The sequence below is a fragment of the Rhyacophila brunnea genome, unplaced genomic scaffold (assembly GCF_057557595.1).
Source record: "Rhyacophila brunnea isolate RB1 unplaced genomic scaffold, BYU_Rbru_1.0 scaffold_23, whole genome shotgun sequence".
Lineage (NCBI taxonomy): Eukaryota > Metazoa > Arthropoda > Insecta > Trichoptera > Rhyacophilidae > Rhyacophila > Rhyacophila brunnea.
In genome coordinates, this window is record NW_028232893.1 from 29122461 (window position 1) to 29143092 (window position 20632).

The following is a 20632-nucleotide window of genomic DNA, read 5'->3' on the forward strand; positions in this document are numbered from 1 at the left end:
TTGAGTTCGCCTTAGTTTTAGTTTTTAAGAGTTTTAGTTTCAGTTGAGTATGAGACTTTATCGAGTCCAGGAGTTCGACGCATGGTATGAGATCTCGCCGTCCGCTAGCTAGTTCGTAGTCTTGCTACGTATGAAATCATCGCTTCGGACTTCGCGACTCGCGTATGTTTAGTATAATACTACGGAATTAGTTTTAGTTTAAGTTGAGTATGACATTTACATCGAGTTCCCGTCAGTCGCAAGCCGGCATAGCGGAGTTCTGATAACGCTAACTGACTACGCGTTTATCTGGTTTTGTCACGTCGAGTTTCTCGATTTTTTAGTGTTATAATTGGAACTTATAAACATAAACTGAATTCAAATTGTATGCGTGATTGTATAAGTAAATGGATAATTATTATATTATACTTAATAAACAATTTGTGTAAAAATGGCTACTAAAAGGTTAAGTTTCGTGTGGAATCGTTCCAAAGAAATAGTTACAAATTATGCCATCTGTAATGTTTGTAACATAAAAAATTCATACAAGTCAATGTCAAATTTGAAGAAACTTTTACAGCGCAAGCACCCAACTATTCATATTGACTTCGCCAGGCAAAATATAGCTCTACCTGTAAATGAAAATGCTTTACAGATAAATGAAACCAGTGTTTTTAATGCTTTAGTATTTTCTACTGAAACAGGAGTAGTGCCATAGTTCCAGCTATACCTGTCTCGAAAATGGGACTTTTCGAAAAGCGGATGTATTTTTAACGATTCTATTATAGCCGATATTTCAAATACTAGTAAGTATTTTGGAACAAGTTTCGATACTAAGTATTTTTTAATACTGGTAGTAAGTATACTTAGTCTTCAAAATTGACCAGTTTTCCCACCTCTAGAACACTGATAACATGTCAAAAATAGGCGAATAAAATGATTTCTACATAATATTACAAAATACGAAAGTACGTGTATTAGCGTATTATATTTCAAAATAACTTACCGATGACTTCACTGTCACGATCATTATCGTCTTTGGGCATTTTGATTAATCAATGTTGTACAATTTTAACCTCTAAATACTGTATTCTACGGATATCCCACTATTGTGTGTTAATTATTATCGGCAACCCGACGACGTCGCCTGATCAAAGTTCGGTCACAATTTATGACAAACTGCAGAATATATTTGTTAATAACTGTTTAATGTTTAATGACTTTTACAAACAAAACATTTTTGACAGACAAGTTTGACATTTCCAAAACCAACAATACAGATTTCTGTTTTACCTACGCCCGCTGCGGTGACTTACGTTGCTATAGTCACATTAGTATAGTCAGAATATCTATTTTCATCTCTGATAATATAATAATTGACAATAATAATTTTAATGCACATTTTGTCACCTTTTCGTAATAGTCAGCACTTGAACTCTTATAACGCCGCACTGATAATTTGTTTGTTAAATTAATAAACTATTATGTACAGAGATTAGTAACGGCGTAAAGGCCAGTAACTGGTATATACCTAAATTGATTATATGATAATTTTATTAATCAATATTATGACTATGACGATATCGTTATAAATAAACTATTATAATTTTTTTTTGAAAATATTGTGTAATAATAATAGCTACATAACATGATTTATAAATATATTTTCTAAAAATTAATACTAAAAAGCCTCCCCCACACCAAAGCGAATATTCGCGGCGAATATTCGCAGCGAATTATTCGCCAATCAAGCTCGTATTGGCTTACGGGACAGAGCACGCTTGCGCGACCGCCTTGCGTCTTGAGTGCGAATTTGCAGCGAATATTCGCTGCGATTTTCGGGAACTCTGTCGACAGCGAATTTATTCGCGGCGGACAATTTCGCCAAGGGAATTAGTAAAATCAAAATGGCGAAGACATTGAGCAGCTGATCGAGTTGGTCCGGAAATATCCAATCCTTTATAATTTCTCTGACAGTGACTACAAAACATAAGAAAGAAAGATAAGATATGGGATGAAATTGGCAGGAAAATTGTTGAAAATGGTATGAAGGTCGTCATAATAATATTATGTAGGTATCTTTGTCTAACCAAAGTATGTAAAGTTTTTTGACAGGATGAATACGCTATTATAAATAAATAACTTTAATCTAAGGTCCCGATATTTAAAAAATACATATTATTAATTTGCGTCATGCACAGCCTTTAATAACAGAAACTTTATAACTTTGATTGTTAGTGCACTGACAGTTCTAACTTATTGCGATCGTTTGACGTTTTGGTTTCGACTTTCGAGCAGTCATATCAATAATGTTATAATTAGGTATCATTTACAATACCTACTTCAATCATATTCGGTATCGGTCACGTAAATACCCATTTTATATTCGTTGATAATATTTTTTTAGGTTAGATAGGTAGTCTTTAAGATTATTTTTTTGCATCTAACATTATGCAGCATAGCATTTCTATTGTAGCTAAAGATATAATATACATATAGGTAGATAAGTAGGTACTCCATGTCGTCATTGTGGTATTTTGTAAGGTTTTAGACCAAAAACCTTACATACTACTTACTATCGGGTTATTTACAGTAGGACATACCTAGGTTGTGTTTGTTTTTTGATCTCAAGAGACCTCAATCACAAAAACGATATTATGTACCTATATACCTACTAGGTATATATTTCCTTCATTATGTATAGGTATATTGAGCTAATAAACTGGTTTTGCCCAGTGCCGACCGCGAACCAAGATAATATCTACATGTTCCATGTACCTACCTAACATAACCAATGTTTTCTGTTTCACATTAATTTGTATACCTACCTACAAACATTTCTTAAACTTCTGTTCATGTAATATTATGTAGGTAGGTATATCTTGGTCTGCATTAGGCAATAAGATTAATAATTTTATGTGCATGTAAATATAAAGGTCAGGTACCTCCTCTAAGTACATAATATTATATTATCATCATGGATACCTACCTGAATGATGTTGGAGATATACTAATGCTCTGTGATGAATTTAATTTTAGCAAAGATCTTCAACCTTTCAACGTAGGTACAAAGCACCAGAAGAAATTAAAAATGAAACCCCCGGCATTAACAGGAATAAAATAATATTTCATCATAAACATCAGTCGGGGTCATTCCACTGCTAGATGAAAGCCTCTTCTAGCTCCTTCTACTATTTTCGGTCTCTAGTTCTTCGCTGCTACATACTTTTATTGTACTTCACGTGAACAAAGAGATCAACTAAGTGAAGTGTCAATCAACAAAAGTGGCATTTGTGCACAATGTTAATGAATTTTCCAAAACATTAAGTGTGATAATATAATATACAAGGATGAATAAGGCGTGGGCGAGGGCCAAGGTCCATTTTATGATTCCTCTATTGATGTACCTATTTTTATTAAGGAAAATGTTTGCCGTAGAATGGGGTGAATACTGAATAGACCTTAGACTATAGATACATCTAGACGCCACTTGTTGCATTGCTAAATGAAGCCGCGTGCCTTGCGTTTGGTTTGTGAGCGAACGAACGCATTCGTCTACAAATGTTCGAGACCATAGACCATTTCGCTAGTGCTCGCCCAAAGTGCTCGCACTAGACGCTCAGAATTAAAATATAATTTTCTATTTTTTACTTTATATAGTATTTTTAAGCGGTCAAAATGCAACCATTTGATAAAGATGTCCATAATTTAAGTTATTTTAAAGAAACACTAGGTCACTGATATTAAAATATATAATAAAATACAAATAAATTATCACGAACATGTATCAACTTACTTATGAAACGTAATACCATCTTCTTGCTTATCACTACGGCTACCACATTTTAAGACAACACACAGAACCATTTTTTCTACTTAATTAACCAACAATATTTACCACTGACTTTATGTTTAAAACAAAAAATATCAATTTTAGCAACACGAGCTCGCAAGTTATCGACGCTATGTGAAGCGTTTCGCCCCGATTTGATGGCGATACTTTTGGAAACTAGCTTGTAGCTAGTAGACCTTTTATCTTACTCTAGCGCGTGTCGTAGAGATTGTAAGGCTGCCGAATACTTTCTCACTCGCACTCATGCATCGTTTTTGTTCAGGCCTTGGAATAGACCCTTTTTAAAATTTCTATTTTTCTGCTACACATTATTTGGACAAATATGAATGACTTAAAACCTGTTTCTATGGACATAATCATACTCTAAAATATTTTTCAACTACCATTTATTATCAAACAGCCAATTTTGTGTGATGTCTCTTTCTATCCAGCGTTGGGGTGATTATAGACATGGCGGGTGGATAGAATCGAATAATGGTAATTTCCTAATGTTAAAAATGTAATTAAGTACCTACTGTACATTACAAATTTATGTAGGTACATTTAAGTATGTAAATCAAAATCAAAAATATAAATTTAAATGTTATACAACACAGTATCATGTAAGTATTTAAAAAAACATATACTTACATAAACATCTATTTATCCAAGAATTATTTGATACTTGAATCTGTATTTTATATACCATATTCGATGGATGTATGTGGTGTATTTTGTAAAATATTTGGTACGTATTTATTATTTAACTAAGCGTATTTAATTTGCTACGTGACCTGTAGCTCTTTTATAATCACAAATTATTGTTGAATGTTCCGAAAATGAGTATATGTGCCGAAACAGCTGTCAAGGTAAATGACTCAGTTAAAGTAGAATTAACAAAAATAACTATATTTCAAAACCATTATAATCCATCTACCATATAAACACCATTTCAAGTAATAAAGAAATAAAAAGTCACCTAATTAAATAATATTATACTAGAAAAAATATACTATCTATATACCCACTTAATTTTCATTTAAAGTTGTAAAACGCCCGGTTACTAAATAGAGGAAGGACAGAGTCTTCTGGCACGACCGAATCACATTGGAACGGTGTTATTGTCATTTGAAAGTAACAATACTGACACCTAAATGAGTCGCCTGCACTGCCAGAATCATCTGAACCCTGTCTACCTATCTATATACAATTTATTGTTATTTTTTTTCATATTTGTCCATTTTATTACAATATCGTGTTACTTTTAAAGCTCATTGTAATTCTAATAATTATATAAATATTTTTCTTGTATTCTGTGCAAAAATGATTATTAAAACTTTCTTAACCTAAACCAAGTATTTTTTATTGAATGATCCTGCAAAAATATTCAAGTACAGTTAAGTGACATATTTTGTTTCGGTGTATAAGCCATAAATAAATATACATAAATTATATTTAATATATACATGTATACTGTATGTATAGCCACGGTTGATCTTGCACTTGTTGCTGTAGCTATGCGATCTGGTGTGGTCCATTATCCAAAAACACTCAATCACATCCCTGGTCAAACAGCGGGCAGCCGTGTAGTGAGTCTGGCTGGCCTATGGTGGCACTAGAATGATTTCAATATACACAGTCTGTTAATTTGAATATGTTTTTGACTGAAAGTTGTAAAAATATTAGAAATCAGGATTTAAATAATTAAAAAACTGTTTCATTAAATATCATATTCATACCTATGCAAAATTTTGATTCCTTTGAAGTACCTATACAAAATACGGATGAATATAAACCAAACAAAAATATTTGTTACTGGTACTGCCATAGTAAAGTAAAGTTTAACATACTTCCCTAATAAAACAAAATTCCCAATTCTTGTCGTTCTGTAGATGTTTCATTTCAGTTTTTACCAACGATCCACTAAATATGAATTGGTCATAAACACTCAAAGGAAATCTGGCACTCACTGCCAGAATGTCCATGTCAGACATGTCAGATACCTGCATAAAAATAAATGTCATGTTATGATATTATACGTAATGAATATGAATGTATCAGAAACAACATAGATTTTATTACGAATTTCACATTTACAGAAAATTTTCTGCGCTCATTTTTGAAAGTCTCCAAGTATGACGGGTATATTCGCACATGGGTGCAGTTAATGCACCCAATGATTTTCGGGAAACCTGCCCTTTCTTGAAGTCTGAAATTAAAAAATATTTTTACCGACACAAAATAATATTCTCGTTAAATTCTTATTGAGTAGGTAATTTACTTGTTGTATCTATGCGCAGTTACTCTAGTTACATGACATGTACATTGTAATATTGTATAAATTGATCAGAGGGTATCAACACAACACTAAAGACTGTCAGCGCTGTATGGCGACTGTATGTAAGTATTACTAAGCACTGCTATTATAGCATCGGACACGTTTCCTATGCATCTGCTTACTGATGCCTGGCTCATTGCGCAGAAGACTTGGCCTACCCGTTTTTGGTACGCTCCCTCTGCGTAGAAACGCAAAATAGTCAAAACCTACAATTCAAATAACGGAGACATGTTATTTCAATAGCATATTACCTTCAAATCCTGTTAACCCTTCATGGTAAATGCTTATTTATAATATGTGCAGTTATGAAACTGAGTAAATCTATCTTACCTATGAGCCATGGCAATCTTGCCCTGTTATAAAGTAAGGTTATATTAAATGTCGATGTAATTTGTCGCACGCCATCTCATTATATCTTCAGCGTGTAATAAGCATTCAGAAGACGTGTACATTTTGTCAACACACAACTGTCACTTTGACATTCGTATATGTATTTAGTCTATGGCTGCATCCAATGCTGCCACCTTGTTTCAGATAATTAAAATACACTTTACGCAAAGTGGGTAAAAGTTGTAGCAATTCTGAAAGCGCTATAGTGTACGTGTATTTTTTATATTTAATTCATAAAAATTATAGAATAATTGGCGTAAAATATTAATAATATTTACAATTTTAAATCTGGCGCGTAAATAAAATTATTTAGTCTATGGCTGCGTCGCTGACGCTTTGGTGTGGGGCCAAACGCGAAATTCGCATCAAATCCAAGCGGTAGCGACAGCGATAGCGAGGGCGTTGCGAATTCGCTGCGAATATTCGCTTTGGTTTGGGGGAGGCTTAAATCAACACAAGTGCGTTATGATGATATACTAAAACTGAATGCGGTGTTAATAGACAAGTACAGTCGATAAAACAGGCGTTTTCTTTGTTGCTAATGCCCTATTATAATCTTGTTTGAAATATTAACTATATTTTTAGATTTAATAAAACACGCCTGTTTTAGAATTTTGTTTTTATTCAACAGTCAACAGTGTGCCAAATATTAAATTCGTGTTCTGATGTGTCTATTGAAATTATGTAAACATTTTGCTGTTTGCTTATCTGTCAACAAGTCAAATGCTTTCAATCGTTATAATCGTAAATGGTGATAATTTTTTTTCTGGTTAACGTATACTAAGAATTGGAACTTTATCAATGAAAATCTTAAAACATTTATAATTTGAAATACAGCTATCATAAACCATACTGTTATAAACAGTTTTCAAGTACACTACTGCACATTTAATGCATATTCTTAATTTTCACCCTGTTATTGGCAAACAATTATTAGTGTGTCACATTTTATTTAAAATTATAAATATATCTCTTATATTGAGTTAAATAAAGGAAAGCAGTGTTAAAAAAGTAGACAAGACCAATGACCATTATATAATTCTTCAGTGAGCTTATATTTTTAAGTTTTTCATTCATAAAGATTAATCTGTTAAGAGAATAAGTACCTACTGAGAGAAAATCCTGTTTCTTCGGCCATATCCGCCCCTTGGTTGAAGCATATGGAGACCACAAGGCGCTTCTAAGAATCTCTGTCGCTCGCCAGTCTTCTTGCATCGTTTCATGTCAAACCGGCATCCTGTAGCTCCGCCATATACACTCTATAGATAGTATTTAGTAGCCTTCCAGGACGCCGGAATCCGGTTGGCTTGAAGAACAGGCATGCCAGGTTGAGGTTCTCTTCTGGTATCTACAGCACGTGGCCGAGCCAGGTCTAACGTCGCCTCTTCACTCTCAGCGTGATGAGTGGCTGCTTGGTGCGCTCTCTTATCTCCTCGTTGCTCCTAAAGTCATACTACCAGAATATACTTCAATCATGACACTATCTGTGGTGTGGAAGGGTATGCCGCGGTGCCTGTGTCCATGGTCACAGTTAGGGTTTGTTTTAAAACTAACTACCTACATTCGTTGAGAGTCAAGTTGTGTGATGCAAATACATGTGAGGGTTGAAGTCATTTTGATTCGTTACTTATATAGCTGCAATACCTAACATGTCACTGTTAGCGCGAGTGGCCTCCTTTTTCATTCTCTGTCTATAAAATCTAGATCATTCTGCAGCAGTGAGTGACTCATTATTAAATTTAATCATGCTCTTTCCTGTAGGACTCATTATTCGGTACAAGTCGGCTATGGGGAAGTCAGCGGCAATCACATTTTTTAAATAGCCGATATACTGGATTATTAGTTAGGTTGGGTTTGTTTAGGTTAGGTTAGGTTTTCATTTTTGAATTCATGAATTTTGCCAAAATCGGCTATGACAATTAGCGCGGTTGCCGCTTGGCTTCCCCATAACCAACTTGTTCCCATTTTTCTATAATTCTGATTGCATTTTTGTCTCATAGTCCGATATTGTCATAAAATTCACTCTTTGGCACACTAAACTTTCAAATTGTGATTTTTTATGTTATATACAAGTACAGTTGGAGCTCGTCAAGACGAATCGTTTGACACCTGATTTGTTTTACCGCGGCACAATATGAGTGCTACACTTGATGATTGACAATATTCATGCCCCCAGTTGGTCAAAATACAGTCTAGGTCTCCCTACCCTCTTTTACCCATCTGATCTGTTTAAGAGGATTCGCTTTGGTGATTGGGGGTATTCCATTCTTGAGACATGGATTGCCAAACGGAGTCCTCCACTTTCTGTATGAATCGACAGCAGGATCATTGTACAACACATGTAGTCTATGGTTATACCTTCCATGCATATGGCACCGAACACCCCTCAGTATCTTACAATTCAAAGATTTCCAATTTCCTCTTGACTATTTTTTATTTACCATTACACCCAACGTGCACATTAGGTTACAGTACAATAAATAACGTATTGACTGTGATTAATTGACCAAAGCAAAGCAAATTTGATTTTCGTTTGACGTTCGCGCTTCAGTGAACAGGACAAGGCAATAGCTAACAGCAAGCTGTCAATGCAACCGTTTTCGCATTGCTCTACCCGATGGGGGATCAATTCGTCAGCTGCTATTCCATCTCACATTTAAAATATATTAGAAGAGGAATACTTTGAAACTATCTACTTAAATTATTTATTATTTGTATACAAGATAAATTAATACATAATATTTTAATAGGACTATTGATGAAAAAAATCGGTGTGTGTACTTATGTACGCGCGTTAGAAGTTAAGTGTAACAAAACAAAAACCAAACTTGTGATAAACTAGATTCTTTGACTAGCTCTTAATTATCTTGATAAATTACACACTCAAGAAAAAGGACCGCTTATTGGAACGCCGTTGGTTTATTTCTATACACTTGAACTTATATAATGGTTTCTCGTTGTTTTTATTTTTAAAGTACCAACTGTCACCCTGACGTTTAATAGTTTGTTTACGTAAGGAATTGCAAATGGCCGGCAATAATAAAATCGCTTCCTAGGCAACGGAACAATTCTAAACTATAATATTATACTGTATAATCGTCACGATTGCAGTATCATACTGTGGCGTAAAGGTAGTGCGTTCGGCTGATAACGGAACAATCGGTTGTTCGAATTCAATCGTGTACGTTTTTTTTCGTGTGAAAAAATAAATTATGTCTTGTCACACGCCAAAAATACACTCTGATCTGATTTCCTAAACGCGCCAAAAGAAGTATAACTTCAAAAATTATGTATAAATGCATTTTTATAAATATTAACTCATTAGTGGCACAGGTATATGGACACATCAATTTTGTTGATGGTGTGACATGAATTTTTATTTGTTTTAAAAATTGTTTATTTACATTTTTTATGTATCTGTAATATAACAGAGAATGATTTGTGAAAATAAAATTTTCATAACGTTTTTAAGTTTTGAGATAATAGCCGTATCCATATGGACACGCGTGACACTTATGTTATCATTTTTTTTTGTGGATTGTATGGTTTATTAGTAGAATTATTATAAAGTATTATAGTTTTCGATACACATTACACACAAGTTAATATTGCATTTTCTTCACTGCGTTTTGATTTCAGATGTTTCTTTTTCTTTCAAAAAATCAGTCACAGCGTCGATTTTTTCTATTTTTTTGAATAAAATAATTTAACCCATTAAATCGTATATCTGCTAGAACCATTGATTTTGATGTACATAGTTTTGAATATCCATCCTATCAAGATCCATCAGCGTTCTTATTTTCCACATTTTTCCCGAAAAATTGATATTTTGTGCAGCTAGGTGTAATTGTGTGTAGAATCTCCAGTTGCAGTATAAAATATCAGATTGCTCTATCCATGTTCTTGCATTCCTAGATTTCACTTGTGTATCTGCTTTTAATTGCTTATGATTTAAATTATCGATTGTTCCACCACCATTCTCATCTGTTAAAACCGCAGGATCTGGTCGGTGGTGAGATAAATAATAATATTATATTCGTCGACATTATCATCATCACTAGCTTCATAAAGTGCATTCAATGCATTATTTACCAGGATTTCTCTTTCTTCAATCTTAGACATATCCCAGAAACTAAATAATTTGACAAAATGAGAATAATAAATTTTATAAAAAATATAGTGATAACACTGATAACAAATCATAATTTAAATTTTTAGTGTTAAGTGGCACGCGTATCCATATGGACACGCATTAATTCATTATGCAATAACACCACATGAACAAAAACAATTCCATTTCGTAATTACATATCATGAAAGTGAACACGTTTATAATGCATTCAATGACAGAAATATTATTCTTTGAAACAATATAATCAGAAAACCACGGTTAACTTTAACATAAGTCCATCATTTTTTGATTATAAAATGAATGGCCACTTTGACACTTGATATTAATTTTATTATGTCAGCTAGATCATTCAAATGACGAACAATTGAAGCAGTGTACTTATTTCAACTGACTAACGTTTATAAACCAAATTATTATTTTAAAATAACAATTAGGCAAAGTAAACTGTACCACAATAATTGCGTGTCCATATGGACACGGGTGACACTAACGTGAGCAATTGGGTCTGGCACTAAAGAGTTAAATAATAACTTAAATAGGATGTTTCAAAGGACACTTCTGCATTCAGTTGAGGAATTGTTCATTAACCAAATTAGCAAGCATCCAATTCAAAATGTAACTTCCCCAGTCTTGCTTTTAGTATGTTGTAACCTCGAGCTTCTTTCAATACATAAAAACTCAATTCCATTGTATATAACCGTCTTAAAAATGTTTTTTCAAAAATCCGACTGTAAATAAAATGCCTATTATCAATTACCACTCCTCCTCCTCGAAACGAAATCATGATGAATAGTTTTCTGTCGTTCACCGTAAAGTATCATAAATTATAAGATTAAATACTTAATGTGATATTTCTTTTTGTTTCAGTTGCCGATTGAAAGATATTAGCTGTGATATTCCATCAACTCTGATGTTCAGATAACGAAGGACAGTTGTGTATTAATTGTCTATTAGTCAAATAATTAATAGCACATCATGGCTACCAACAATGGATCTCGCGATGCCATGGCAAGACCGTAAGTATACAAATTTGCAGTAGCCTACCGTCTGCTTCTATGTACCGTCTTTCTAGCTCACCCCTTGAGTCTTCTAAACCAGTACTTTTCAAACTGGGGGGCCCTGGAGCTCCTGCCAGTGAGCCGCGAAATATTTCAGTATTTGAACAAAAACATAAAAAACGTGATCAATGGACGATACCTGATACAAATCAGTCAAAATCTCGATGTCGAATTTTCACACTATCACAATACTTTACCCGATATGGATAAATAATATCCATCAATCGCAACAGCACCATTATTAATCATAATTCTTTTTGCGACAACATACCTATGCGAAACAGCATTTTTATCATTACTGGTAATAAAAAATAAACACAGGTTGTGTCTTTCAACAGAGACATGTGGGTCTATTCTATAATTGTCGACCGCTAAAGTGATAAATATTATCAAACTTAGGGTAGGTTTGTATCAAATATTAACAATTACAATAAGTTGGTTTTTATTGTTGCAATAAGTGCTATATTTTAACAGCACCTATCTTGCTGCTAACAAAACAGCTCGTAAAGTAGCTCAATGTAATTGACGCATTAGGAATCAATGTTTGTTTACATTGCAGATAATATTTCTAGTAATCTAACGATCCTAGATCATTTACATCGTCAACTTACAGGCCCAAAAAGCCTCGATAGATTATTTAATCTGGGAAATGTTTCCGGTAAATCATCCACAGCATAGCTTCCGTTATGGTCTAAAAAAAGTGCTACAGTACATGTGAATAGGTTGTCTGCAGGATACTGTTATCAATTATGGTTAGATAACACTAGTGGTTAATTAGCAATCTATCAGTGGTTGTGGATATTTACTATATTTTTTTTGTTGTTTTGAACACAGCCTGACTATGATGCACATTGCACACGAAAAATAATTCATATTGTATAATAAATAATATAATATTATAACTAGTAGATACCACAGTCCGACTTTTATACAAAGTCTCCTACGTCGGGACTGGGATAACTGGACGCCAGGACAATTGGGCGCCTCACTGTCGAATAAAATAAATAGATGATTTTATACAGAAAGTAGATGAGGAATTTATCTACTACTTTAATTCATTTTGCTCCGGTTAGCAGACGCGAACGGAACGCCGCTCATACAAAAATGACGTCTTTGGACGTCCCGCTTTAAATGGGAAACGGGGGGTAAATCAAATATTTTAAACATACAAATATGTTGAACACACAAGGATATATATATTGGGAACGTCGTCACATACTCAGAATTGAAACTGAATTTGTTTTTACCACTTGAAACGTAATTTGATTTTATTTTTGCAATAAAATTCGCGGCGTGCAAGGTACCGCCATACATACACCTACCTGCACTAAAAAGATTACCATAGTATTTTTTATTACGGATTGGAAATTATCATGCCCTGCGGCTTTATATAAAAATAAAAGATCTCTCTTCTCAAACATATGCATATTTAAATTCTCACCAAGTATTAAATAATAATATTGAATATATATTTTTAACGTACCTACCTATAATTCATGAATGCCTATTTATTTTCAAATTTCATTTGATTGTCCTGGCGCCGAATCGTCCTAAACCCCTCCTACATCACAGCGCTGCACGTGCAAACACTGTTACGTCACGTGGTTTTTTCACGCTGATACTATTACGTCACATGCTCTTTACAGTTGACTTGCCATAGCAGATACTCTAGATCTGGCAAAATTGAGAAGAATTAAAAGCTTTCTTTTCTGCTTCTCCTCCTCACAATATTTCTACATTCGAAATAATGATTTTTGTTACAAAATTTTGTATTGAAACATCAAACATACCAACACAACCTACAATTTTATTAGTCATGTCATTGCAATTGCAGCATAACAAATATTATGTTACTGCTAGTCTATCGATATTTGGCAGCTCGCAGGGATCTATAAATTATGGCGGCGGCCTGACGTAATTATTTTTCAAAATAGTTGCATTTTGCATCTCTATTCTCAATATGTAATTGACATACTCTATCTCACTCGAAAAGTTAACACAGCCAAGATAGCGTCTGTTAAAAGAGCACTTTTTGACAGTTCAGACGGTTATATTATCGTTATAATTAACTGCCTGAATACGTAAAGTGATAAAGGTGATGTATTTATCACATTTAGCTCTTTTCGGATGTTAAGTGATATGTTAGAATATCCTTGCTGATAATTACTGTAGAAATCGGGAGCACCCGCTGTTTGTTCTCTCAAGGTGCACAACTAACCTGCCATTGGTAATGCCAATTGGTAGAGCAATAACTGTGAATCAAATCGCTTTGGATATTGATATATTCCATTTATGTGTGGGTGAATTTAGGTGGACATTGTTTTATAAGTTTTTATTATAGGGTGTACTTAGTTCACTTGGTGCGCTTCCATGTTCTTTTTTTATTTATTTGTGATGTTCATTATAATATGTAATTAAATTAATTTGCTTTCATTATTTTTCAGAGTGCGCGAGCTGTCCCTAGGTACCAGGCTCGGCATGTGTTGCCAAGTATATTGGAAATCAATTCTAATCGTGATCACACCTTTAATATTTTTGCCTCTTCCCATTCTGTACAATACACCGGTGAGTTGTGACTCCATTTAATGTAATTCCACTTCACCCCGCTCTGAAGCCGTGGGTGCAGGTTCGAGTCCTGCATCTGGCGAAATTCACATTCACATGTGGTTTTTTTTCAATCTGTTTTTCATTCGAAATTGTGGATAGAGTCTGTTAATATTACACTCACTCTGTTGAGGCCCATACTGGGCTACAATTACCCCTATATGAAGATTCTGGTGTAGTTCAATCAATCAGGATTGGGAAACTGTGGAGATGCTAAGTCATGTACATGGCGTAGAAGAAGAGCTACTGATGCCTGCCAAATGCTTAGGTATCGAATCGAAAAATTACAGTAACGTAAGGCGATTTTATCTCAGAGCACGAATGTGAAGCTACAACTTCTGAAATCTTTTCTTCATAATGCTTAATTTCGTCTCATTTTTAGGCATACAAATGCATGTACGTGGTGCTGGTAATGGCGGTGTATTGGGTCACAGAAGCGTTACCGTTGCCCGTGACGTCTATGCTGCCCGTGGTGCTGTTCCCCACGCTGGGGATCCTGCCCTCGGAGGAGACCTGCCAGGCGTACATGAAGGGCACGAACATGATGTTCATCGGGGGCCTCATGATCGCCGCCGGTCTGCAGCACTCCAAACTACACAAGCGGGTGGCGCTGAAGACCATTCAGATCGTCGGGTGCTCACATAGAAGGTTAACGGATCTAGATTTTATTAACCTAGTCCCCATAATGATGTAGCGACCGAAACACCTATTGAGTAACGATCCAATCTAAAGAATTCATTATAATTTAATTTTTCATTACCTGGCTTATGCGAATAAGACCCCCACAATGGAGCAGTCAGTAAAGTGCCCGTCTCTGGAGCCGCGAGGTTAGGTTAGGTTAAATTAGGTTATTTTTGTTTTTTTAATGTGTGTTTGACCCAGAGTTAGAATTGAAACCGGAACTGAACTGTACAGACCCCAAAATACTGCCTTGAGACGTACCATACGTTGAATATCGATAAATTGTAGTGTATAATACATATATACATATATTTATAAGACCCGTTGGCGAGAGGTGGAGTTAGGCTGTTAAGATCCTACATTAGTAGTGCACACTAAACTTTTTCGGTCATACTTATTTGTTTTCATTGAACTAAGACTACAAATTGCAGACGGTATTGGTTAGTTTTTCAAAATCAATTATACCCTACCTAACCAAACCATCATAGTTAGTTATATGCTATGGGCGATCCGACAAAAATGGTGCACATCTTTTCAGTCATTCTTATTTGTTTTCGTTGAATTAAGAATACTAATAAATTTGTTAAACCTTTCCTAAACCAAACAATATTAGATAAAAAAAATAGTCTTCAATCGATAAAATATCTAAAATTATGTATGATTTAATGGCAACATATCGAATATTTTTTGACTATTACCTATAATTAAAACTAAAGGCTAAAAAAACACTATATACGATTGAAAATCTTCATATAAGGACAAGAAGTTACCTAATTACATTCGAAAATAATCAATAACTAGCACTACCATAGTAACTCGCAATTCAGTCTATTTAACAAAAAATAATGTATATTATTTGATTTTTCAGATTAAATTTTGGTCTGACATTTGTGACCATGTTCATCTCCATGTGGATATCGAACGCTGCGGCTGTCACGATGATGGTACCCATCACTGAAGCCGTTCTCGAAGTCTTGGAACAGGTACCATTAAATTGTTATTTGCGTTTCGTATATGTATTTACAAAACACGTAAGTGCATGGCCTCCACGTCTTGAAGCAGGCCCTCAGGCTAAGTTCTTTAGCGAGCCCCGCTACCTATCGCTATGGTTAAAGGCAGTGTGATGCTCTTCAGTGATGTTTAAAGTTAAGGATATTCAGTGTATTATAAGCGATTTTTGTATTGCAATGCATCTTCTTGAATTGTGGAGTTGTCTCGAGTATCGATACACAATTATCAAAAATTATATCGCACCGTCACGTCCGCAGGTGACTTTTTTTTACTATTTAAGCAAATTTGTGATGTATGTTTATCTCAGTTATCTGGTCTACCCGCCGCCCACTTTGATCCCGGGCCCCCAGGCTAGAGCCCTGTCAGCCCCCCCCCCCTTGTGGGGGCCATGGTTAAGTGTACCTAGAGTAGCCGTTTTGGTCAGTGTTGTTAAAGTAAACGTCTTTCCATTTCATATTGCATCACTCCAAAGGCCTATGCACGTCATGTAACGATTTATCTGCCCAGTCTGAACCGCCTAGACTTATTACATGTGTGGATGATTAATGGTTAGAGACAATGCTGTCCCGTGGGGATAGTTAGGCAGCGGCGAAGGGTGGAGGAATGCTGTTAAATTAAGACACAAATAATAGTGGACACTAAACACTCTTTCCTCATGTTTATTACTTAAAATGTGGCGATAAACAATTGAAGATCGTGTTAGGTTAAGTATTATTGGTCTGTCGAAAGAATATCGTCCGAATGACAATTATAAAATCAAACATTATGCGGCAGTGGTGCCAAAATGGCATGCGGGAGCAATTGTTTGAATTACATTTATAATTTTGAATTACAGCAAGGCCTTGGAAACATGTACATTCGTAAGAAGAAGGAAACCGAGGAGAATGGAGCCAATGGGAAGACAGGGGAAGGAGAAGAGGGTCCACCAGGTGAAGATGAAGTGTAAGTGTCATCTAAGAATATATTCCCTTTTGTACCGATATGACCTTGTGTTTCTTAGAACCGGTAGCTTGAGAACTGCATAGAATAGAGAGGCTGTATGGCGTTGGACCGCTTGCAACAAAAATTCTTCAATACAAAAATCAGTGTGACGTAAAGCATAAAAAAAGTCAATTGAATATCGTGGGAGTGAAAAGTTCTGATCATAAACAGACACCGCAGCAGGTTTACGAATTCCTTGGAGCCGTTTTTGAAATATCAGCAATCTTCTCTAACGGGAGAAGAACCGGTGTAGTCAATTTTTACTTATACGTTGATGCCTTGAAATCTTATATAATAGCATTACAAATAAAATCTACACGCCTTTCATTCTATGACCTACTCAGTGATGCCAACCGTACTATAATTATAGTACAATACTATAATTTCAATTCTGCGAAATATGTAAAATACTATAATTTTACGCCAAATATACCAAAATACTATAATTTTAAAGGATTCAAGACGAAAAATGTTCCTGTACTATATATTTTTTTAGAAATACTATAATTTTTACACCTTTGTACTATAATCAGCATAGAAAAAGATGGCAACACTGGACCCACTAAACAATCCCGCATATTAAAAACGTGATTTTTTGGCCGCAATCTTGATATTTTATAGGGTTCCAAATTACAAAAGTAATTATTAAAAAATTTTAATTTTGGCCGCCATTTTGGAAAATACATAGTGGCTTTTTAAAAATTACCCTTAAAATATACCCATCCGTCAGAGTTCATGGTTTTACTTTGCTATGCCGCTAGACTATTTATATTTTTTACCAGTATAACAATCCATGTTATTAAGGGCCATAACCCACTGACACGACGCGGCATTGTCGCTCGTGTTTTTCTAAGAGCGATTCAGTGCCGCATCAGTGTGTTTTGCACCATTTAAAGACACAAATTTTAACCGCGCGCTGCATGTCGCGTCAGTGGGTTATGTCCCTAACTCTTTGTGTATGTTAAAAATAAAACCCCACTGTGGGAATTACTTTACAGTCCATTCAAATCCGCAATCATGTTCATCAGTATTAAGACTCCGTGTTGGTTCATGACATGATATTGTTTGATTTTGTTCACAGATTACCGACTCCCAGCAAAACGACAATCTGCTATTTCCTGAGCATCGCCTATGCCGCTTCAATTGGTAAATATATAGAATTTTGCACTAGCTCTAATTAGGAAATACAAATCTGACGATGATTTAATCTTCTCAACTCTTGGGTTGATCAAATGGTTTAATACCAAAGATGTTAAAGAAAATATTCTTGTAGGTATTGATGGGTATGGGTTCACGTAGGGTGTTGATTTACACTTTTCCACTTATTAAAAACACTGATTCAGGGACATTAAGTATTTATTACGTCAGTATATTTCGCTTGACAACTAACAATTAATTATTAGCAACATTATTTTGTAAAGGCATGCTTTGGTGCGAAAAGGTGGCAAGTTGTATTTTTTTAGAGGCGACGTTCGGGGCTCGGGGTAGGTTAACGACTGCCCGTACCGTACCTACTCTCGACCCTTCGTCCGACCAGAAAACAGATAACGGTAACTTTATTTTTGTTTGTTTCGCTGTGCGTGCATCCTGGTCTAGCCTTGACTCATTTACAGTTACAATAATATCATTATATTCCCAACTCTGTCGATTGGAGGATTTTTGATGGGGGATTTAGGCATTATGATAATATAGTAAATATTATTTGGTATCAGTATATGGATGGAGTTTTTAAACAATCAAAAAAGGAACTCTCGGTCTACTGATTAGGTTTATAAATGACTTTGAATCATTGTGGGTTCATTTGAAAACAGCTTCACACTTCTACTATGAGATTTATTTGCCGATTTGCAGGGTTTATGAAATGACAATTTGTCACAGTGAGTTGATCAACTACCAGTGATATGACATTTTACCATTATTATTTAGTTGAAGACTCCAGAAAAATCGTTTATGCCTGCATGAAAGTAAGTAAACACGGTGAATATCAAAAAGTGATAGCCAATGACTGCGTTAGGAAATAGCAAATGCCAATTTAACGATGTTAATATCTATGCGGTTTGTCAACTTAACCATGCTTCATTTGTTCAGTAAATGCGTTCAAATACCATAATAGAAGTACGTAGTGCATGGCCCCCACATCCTGAAGCGGGCCCCTAGGCCAGGATCTTTGACGGGCCCCCCTACCTATCGCTAAGATTAAAGGCAGTGTGACTCTCTACAGTAGCATTTTCTAAATGGCGTTTGAACTAAAATTAATAGTATTCAGTGTATTTTTATCGATTTTTTGTGTCTTTGAATACATCCACATGGAGTTGTCGAGTATCAACACACAATAATCAAAAATTGTAACACATAACTACATATTTTCGGAGTAAAATTGCGCCGCAAGCGATTGTTTTACTATTAGAGCAAATTGGTGATGTGTGTTTACCTCACATCTGGTTGACCTGCTACGCCGGGCCCCCAGGCTAGAGCCCTGTCAGCCCCCCTCTTGTGGGGGCTATGACATAGTGTATAAGTCTATCATAAAAGACCTGGGCGACATAATAGAAGATGGAAGGATGGTGTCGAATTAGATTTAAAAACCTCTGGCGTCTAGATGGACCTAGATGGAGGCAGATGCTACAGGAGGGCAAAACCAATATAGGGTTATAGAGACGGTAGAAGATATTTCCATAATGATTGTTTTTGTTTGGTTATAGGTGGAATTGGTACGGTGGTAGGAACAGCGACCAATCTAACGTACAAAGGTATCTTTGAAAGGTGAGTTGTATTGAAAATATTTAATTCCATCGATCAGGTGTCAGCAAATCACGGCTTGTGAGCCACATCTGGCATTTTGGTGCACTTTAAAAATATTAAATACGAAAATAAAACTACCATATTTTCGAATTTTTCGAAATACTACTTAGAAAAAAATGTTTTCAATGTTTATTATTTCAAGAATTTCATCATTTTAGTATTTTAAGACTGACGTGCATGCCAATATCAATTCTGTCATGAAGTATTGTGTCATTGGCACTTATGCCGCCGATTTCGGCTGCCTGAAATTAAGTGTCACTTTGAGCCGTGTATTCATTAGCGACCGGTAACTGTGACTGTAACCAATTCTAGATGTGGACGCGACGTCAATGATTTCCATGTAATCGATGGTGAGCCGCAGTGTTCGTTCTGAGCTGAATCATGTCAGAGTAATTTTTGTCTTTTGGGTCCCATAGCACTTTATTATTTTTGTAAACATCAATCAAAAGTAGGCATTTCTCCACATCCCAGTTAGCAGCCATGTTCACGTAAAAAGGTATACTACAACACTATCAAAGTATTTTCACTGTTCGTGGCGAGCAACGAGTAGCATATTCAACGTCCACGAGTGACTGCAAACCTCCCTTTGATTCGCGGCAAAAACCAACAAACGATCGATCGCTACTAGCGCGCTTCGAGCTTCTCGCGTCAGGCTCGCGAGCTAATTATTTGACATCCATACTGGTTACTATATCTTCCATGGTCACAGTTACGGCTCGTTAATGAGAATTTACAACACTGCATCTGGCATTAAATATTTTACTCAATAATGTTATTAAATATTATTTCTGTGTCATTAAAACATGTGTAAATAGCTCAAACAA

At 35.2% G+C, this 20632-nt stretch overlaps 4 protein-coding genes across 6 annotated transcripts in view; 2 read left to right on the forward strand and 2 right to left on the reverse strand.

The window, feature by feature from the left end:
• PIG-S (phosphatidylinositol glycan anchor biosynthesis class S) overlaps positions 1 to 1288 on the reverse strand; it is a 233453-nt gene extending 232165 nt beyond the window's left edge. Inside the window, exon 1 of the mRNA XM_085950583.1 lies at positions 986 to 1288. Coding sequence (XP_085806709.1) covers positions 986 to 1025 — 40 coding nt within the window. The 5' untranslated portion in view covers positions 1026 to 1288. The remainder of the gene's footprint in view (positions 1 to 985) is intronic.
• Positions 1 to 20632, forward strand: part of Indy (tricarboxylate transporter protein I'm not dead yet) — a 138972-nt gene that overhangs the window by 95899 nt on the left and 22441 nt on the right. For both annotated transcript variants that reach the window (XM_085950581.1, XM_085950582.1), the window contains exons 3-9: positions 11539 to 11687; positions 14174 to 14294; positions 14716 to 14981; positions 15883 to 15997; positions 16861 to 16967; positions 18088 to 18152; positions 19709 to 19769. In XM_085950581.1, the coding sequence (XP_085806707.1) occupies positions 11647 to 11687; positions 14174 to 14294; positions 14716 to 14981; positions 15883 to 15997; positions 16861 to 16967; positions 18088 to 18152; positions 19709 to 19769 (776 nt within the window). In that variant the 5' untranslated portion in view covers positions 11539 to 11646. The remainder of the gene's footprint in view (positions 1 to 11538; positions 11688 to 14173; positions 14295 to 14715; positions 14982 to 15882; positions 15998 to 16860; positions 16968 to 18087; positions 18153 to 19708; positions 19770 to 20632) is intronic.
• The window catches only part of LOC147069814 (uncharacterized), a 570178-nt gene that overhangs the window by 15111 nt on the left and 534435 nt on the right, over positions 1 to 20632 (forward strand). The gene's annotated exons all lie outside the window — the stretch shown is intronic.
• LOC147069815 (uncharacterized) lies at positions 4667 to 6696 on the reverse strand. 2 transcript variants are annotated; one of them, XM_085950456.1, is made up of 4 exons: positions 6480 to 6648; positions 5909 to 6020; positions 5662 to 5814; positions 4667 to 5426 (listed from the first exon to the last, which is right to left on the reverse strand). In XM_085950456.1, the coding sequence occupies exons 1-4, from the start codon at positions 6488 to 6490 to the stop codon at positions 5379 to 5381; spliced, it is 324 nt and encodes a 107-aa protein (XP_085806582.1). In that variant the 5' UTR covers positions 6491 to 6648; the 3' UTR covers positions 4667 to 5378. The 2 variants fall into 2 exon arrangements, 1 of the variants encoding a protein (XP_085806582.1); XR_015071170.1 differs by lacking the exons at positions 4667 to 5426; positions 5909 to 6020 and having other exon boundaries at positions 5434 to 5814; positions 6480 to 6696.

What these genes read in the sequence shown, in the direction of transcription:
- LOC147069815 (XM_085950456.1), bottom strand. An exon ending in ATGAGCGCAGAAAATTTTCT is followed by an intron (nt 5,815 to 5,908) that starts GTAAATGTGAAA and finishes ATTTTTATGCAG; the next exon opens with GTATCTGACATGTCTGACAT. An exon ending in AATTTTGTTTTATTAGGGAA is followed by an intron (nt 5,427 to 5,661) that starts GTATGTTAAACT and finishes AAATCATTCTAG; the next exon opens with TGCCACCATAGGCCAGCCAG.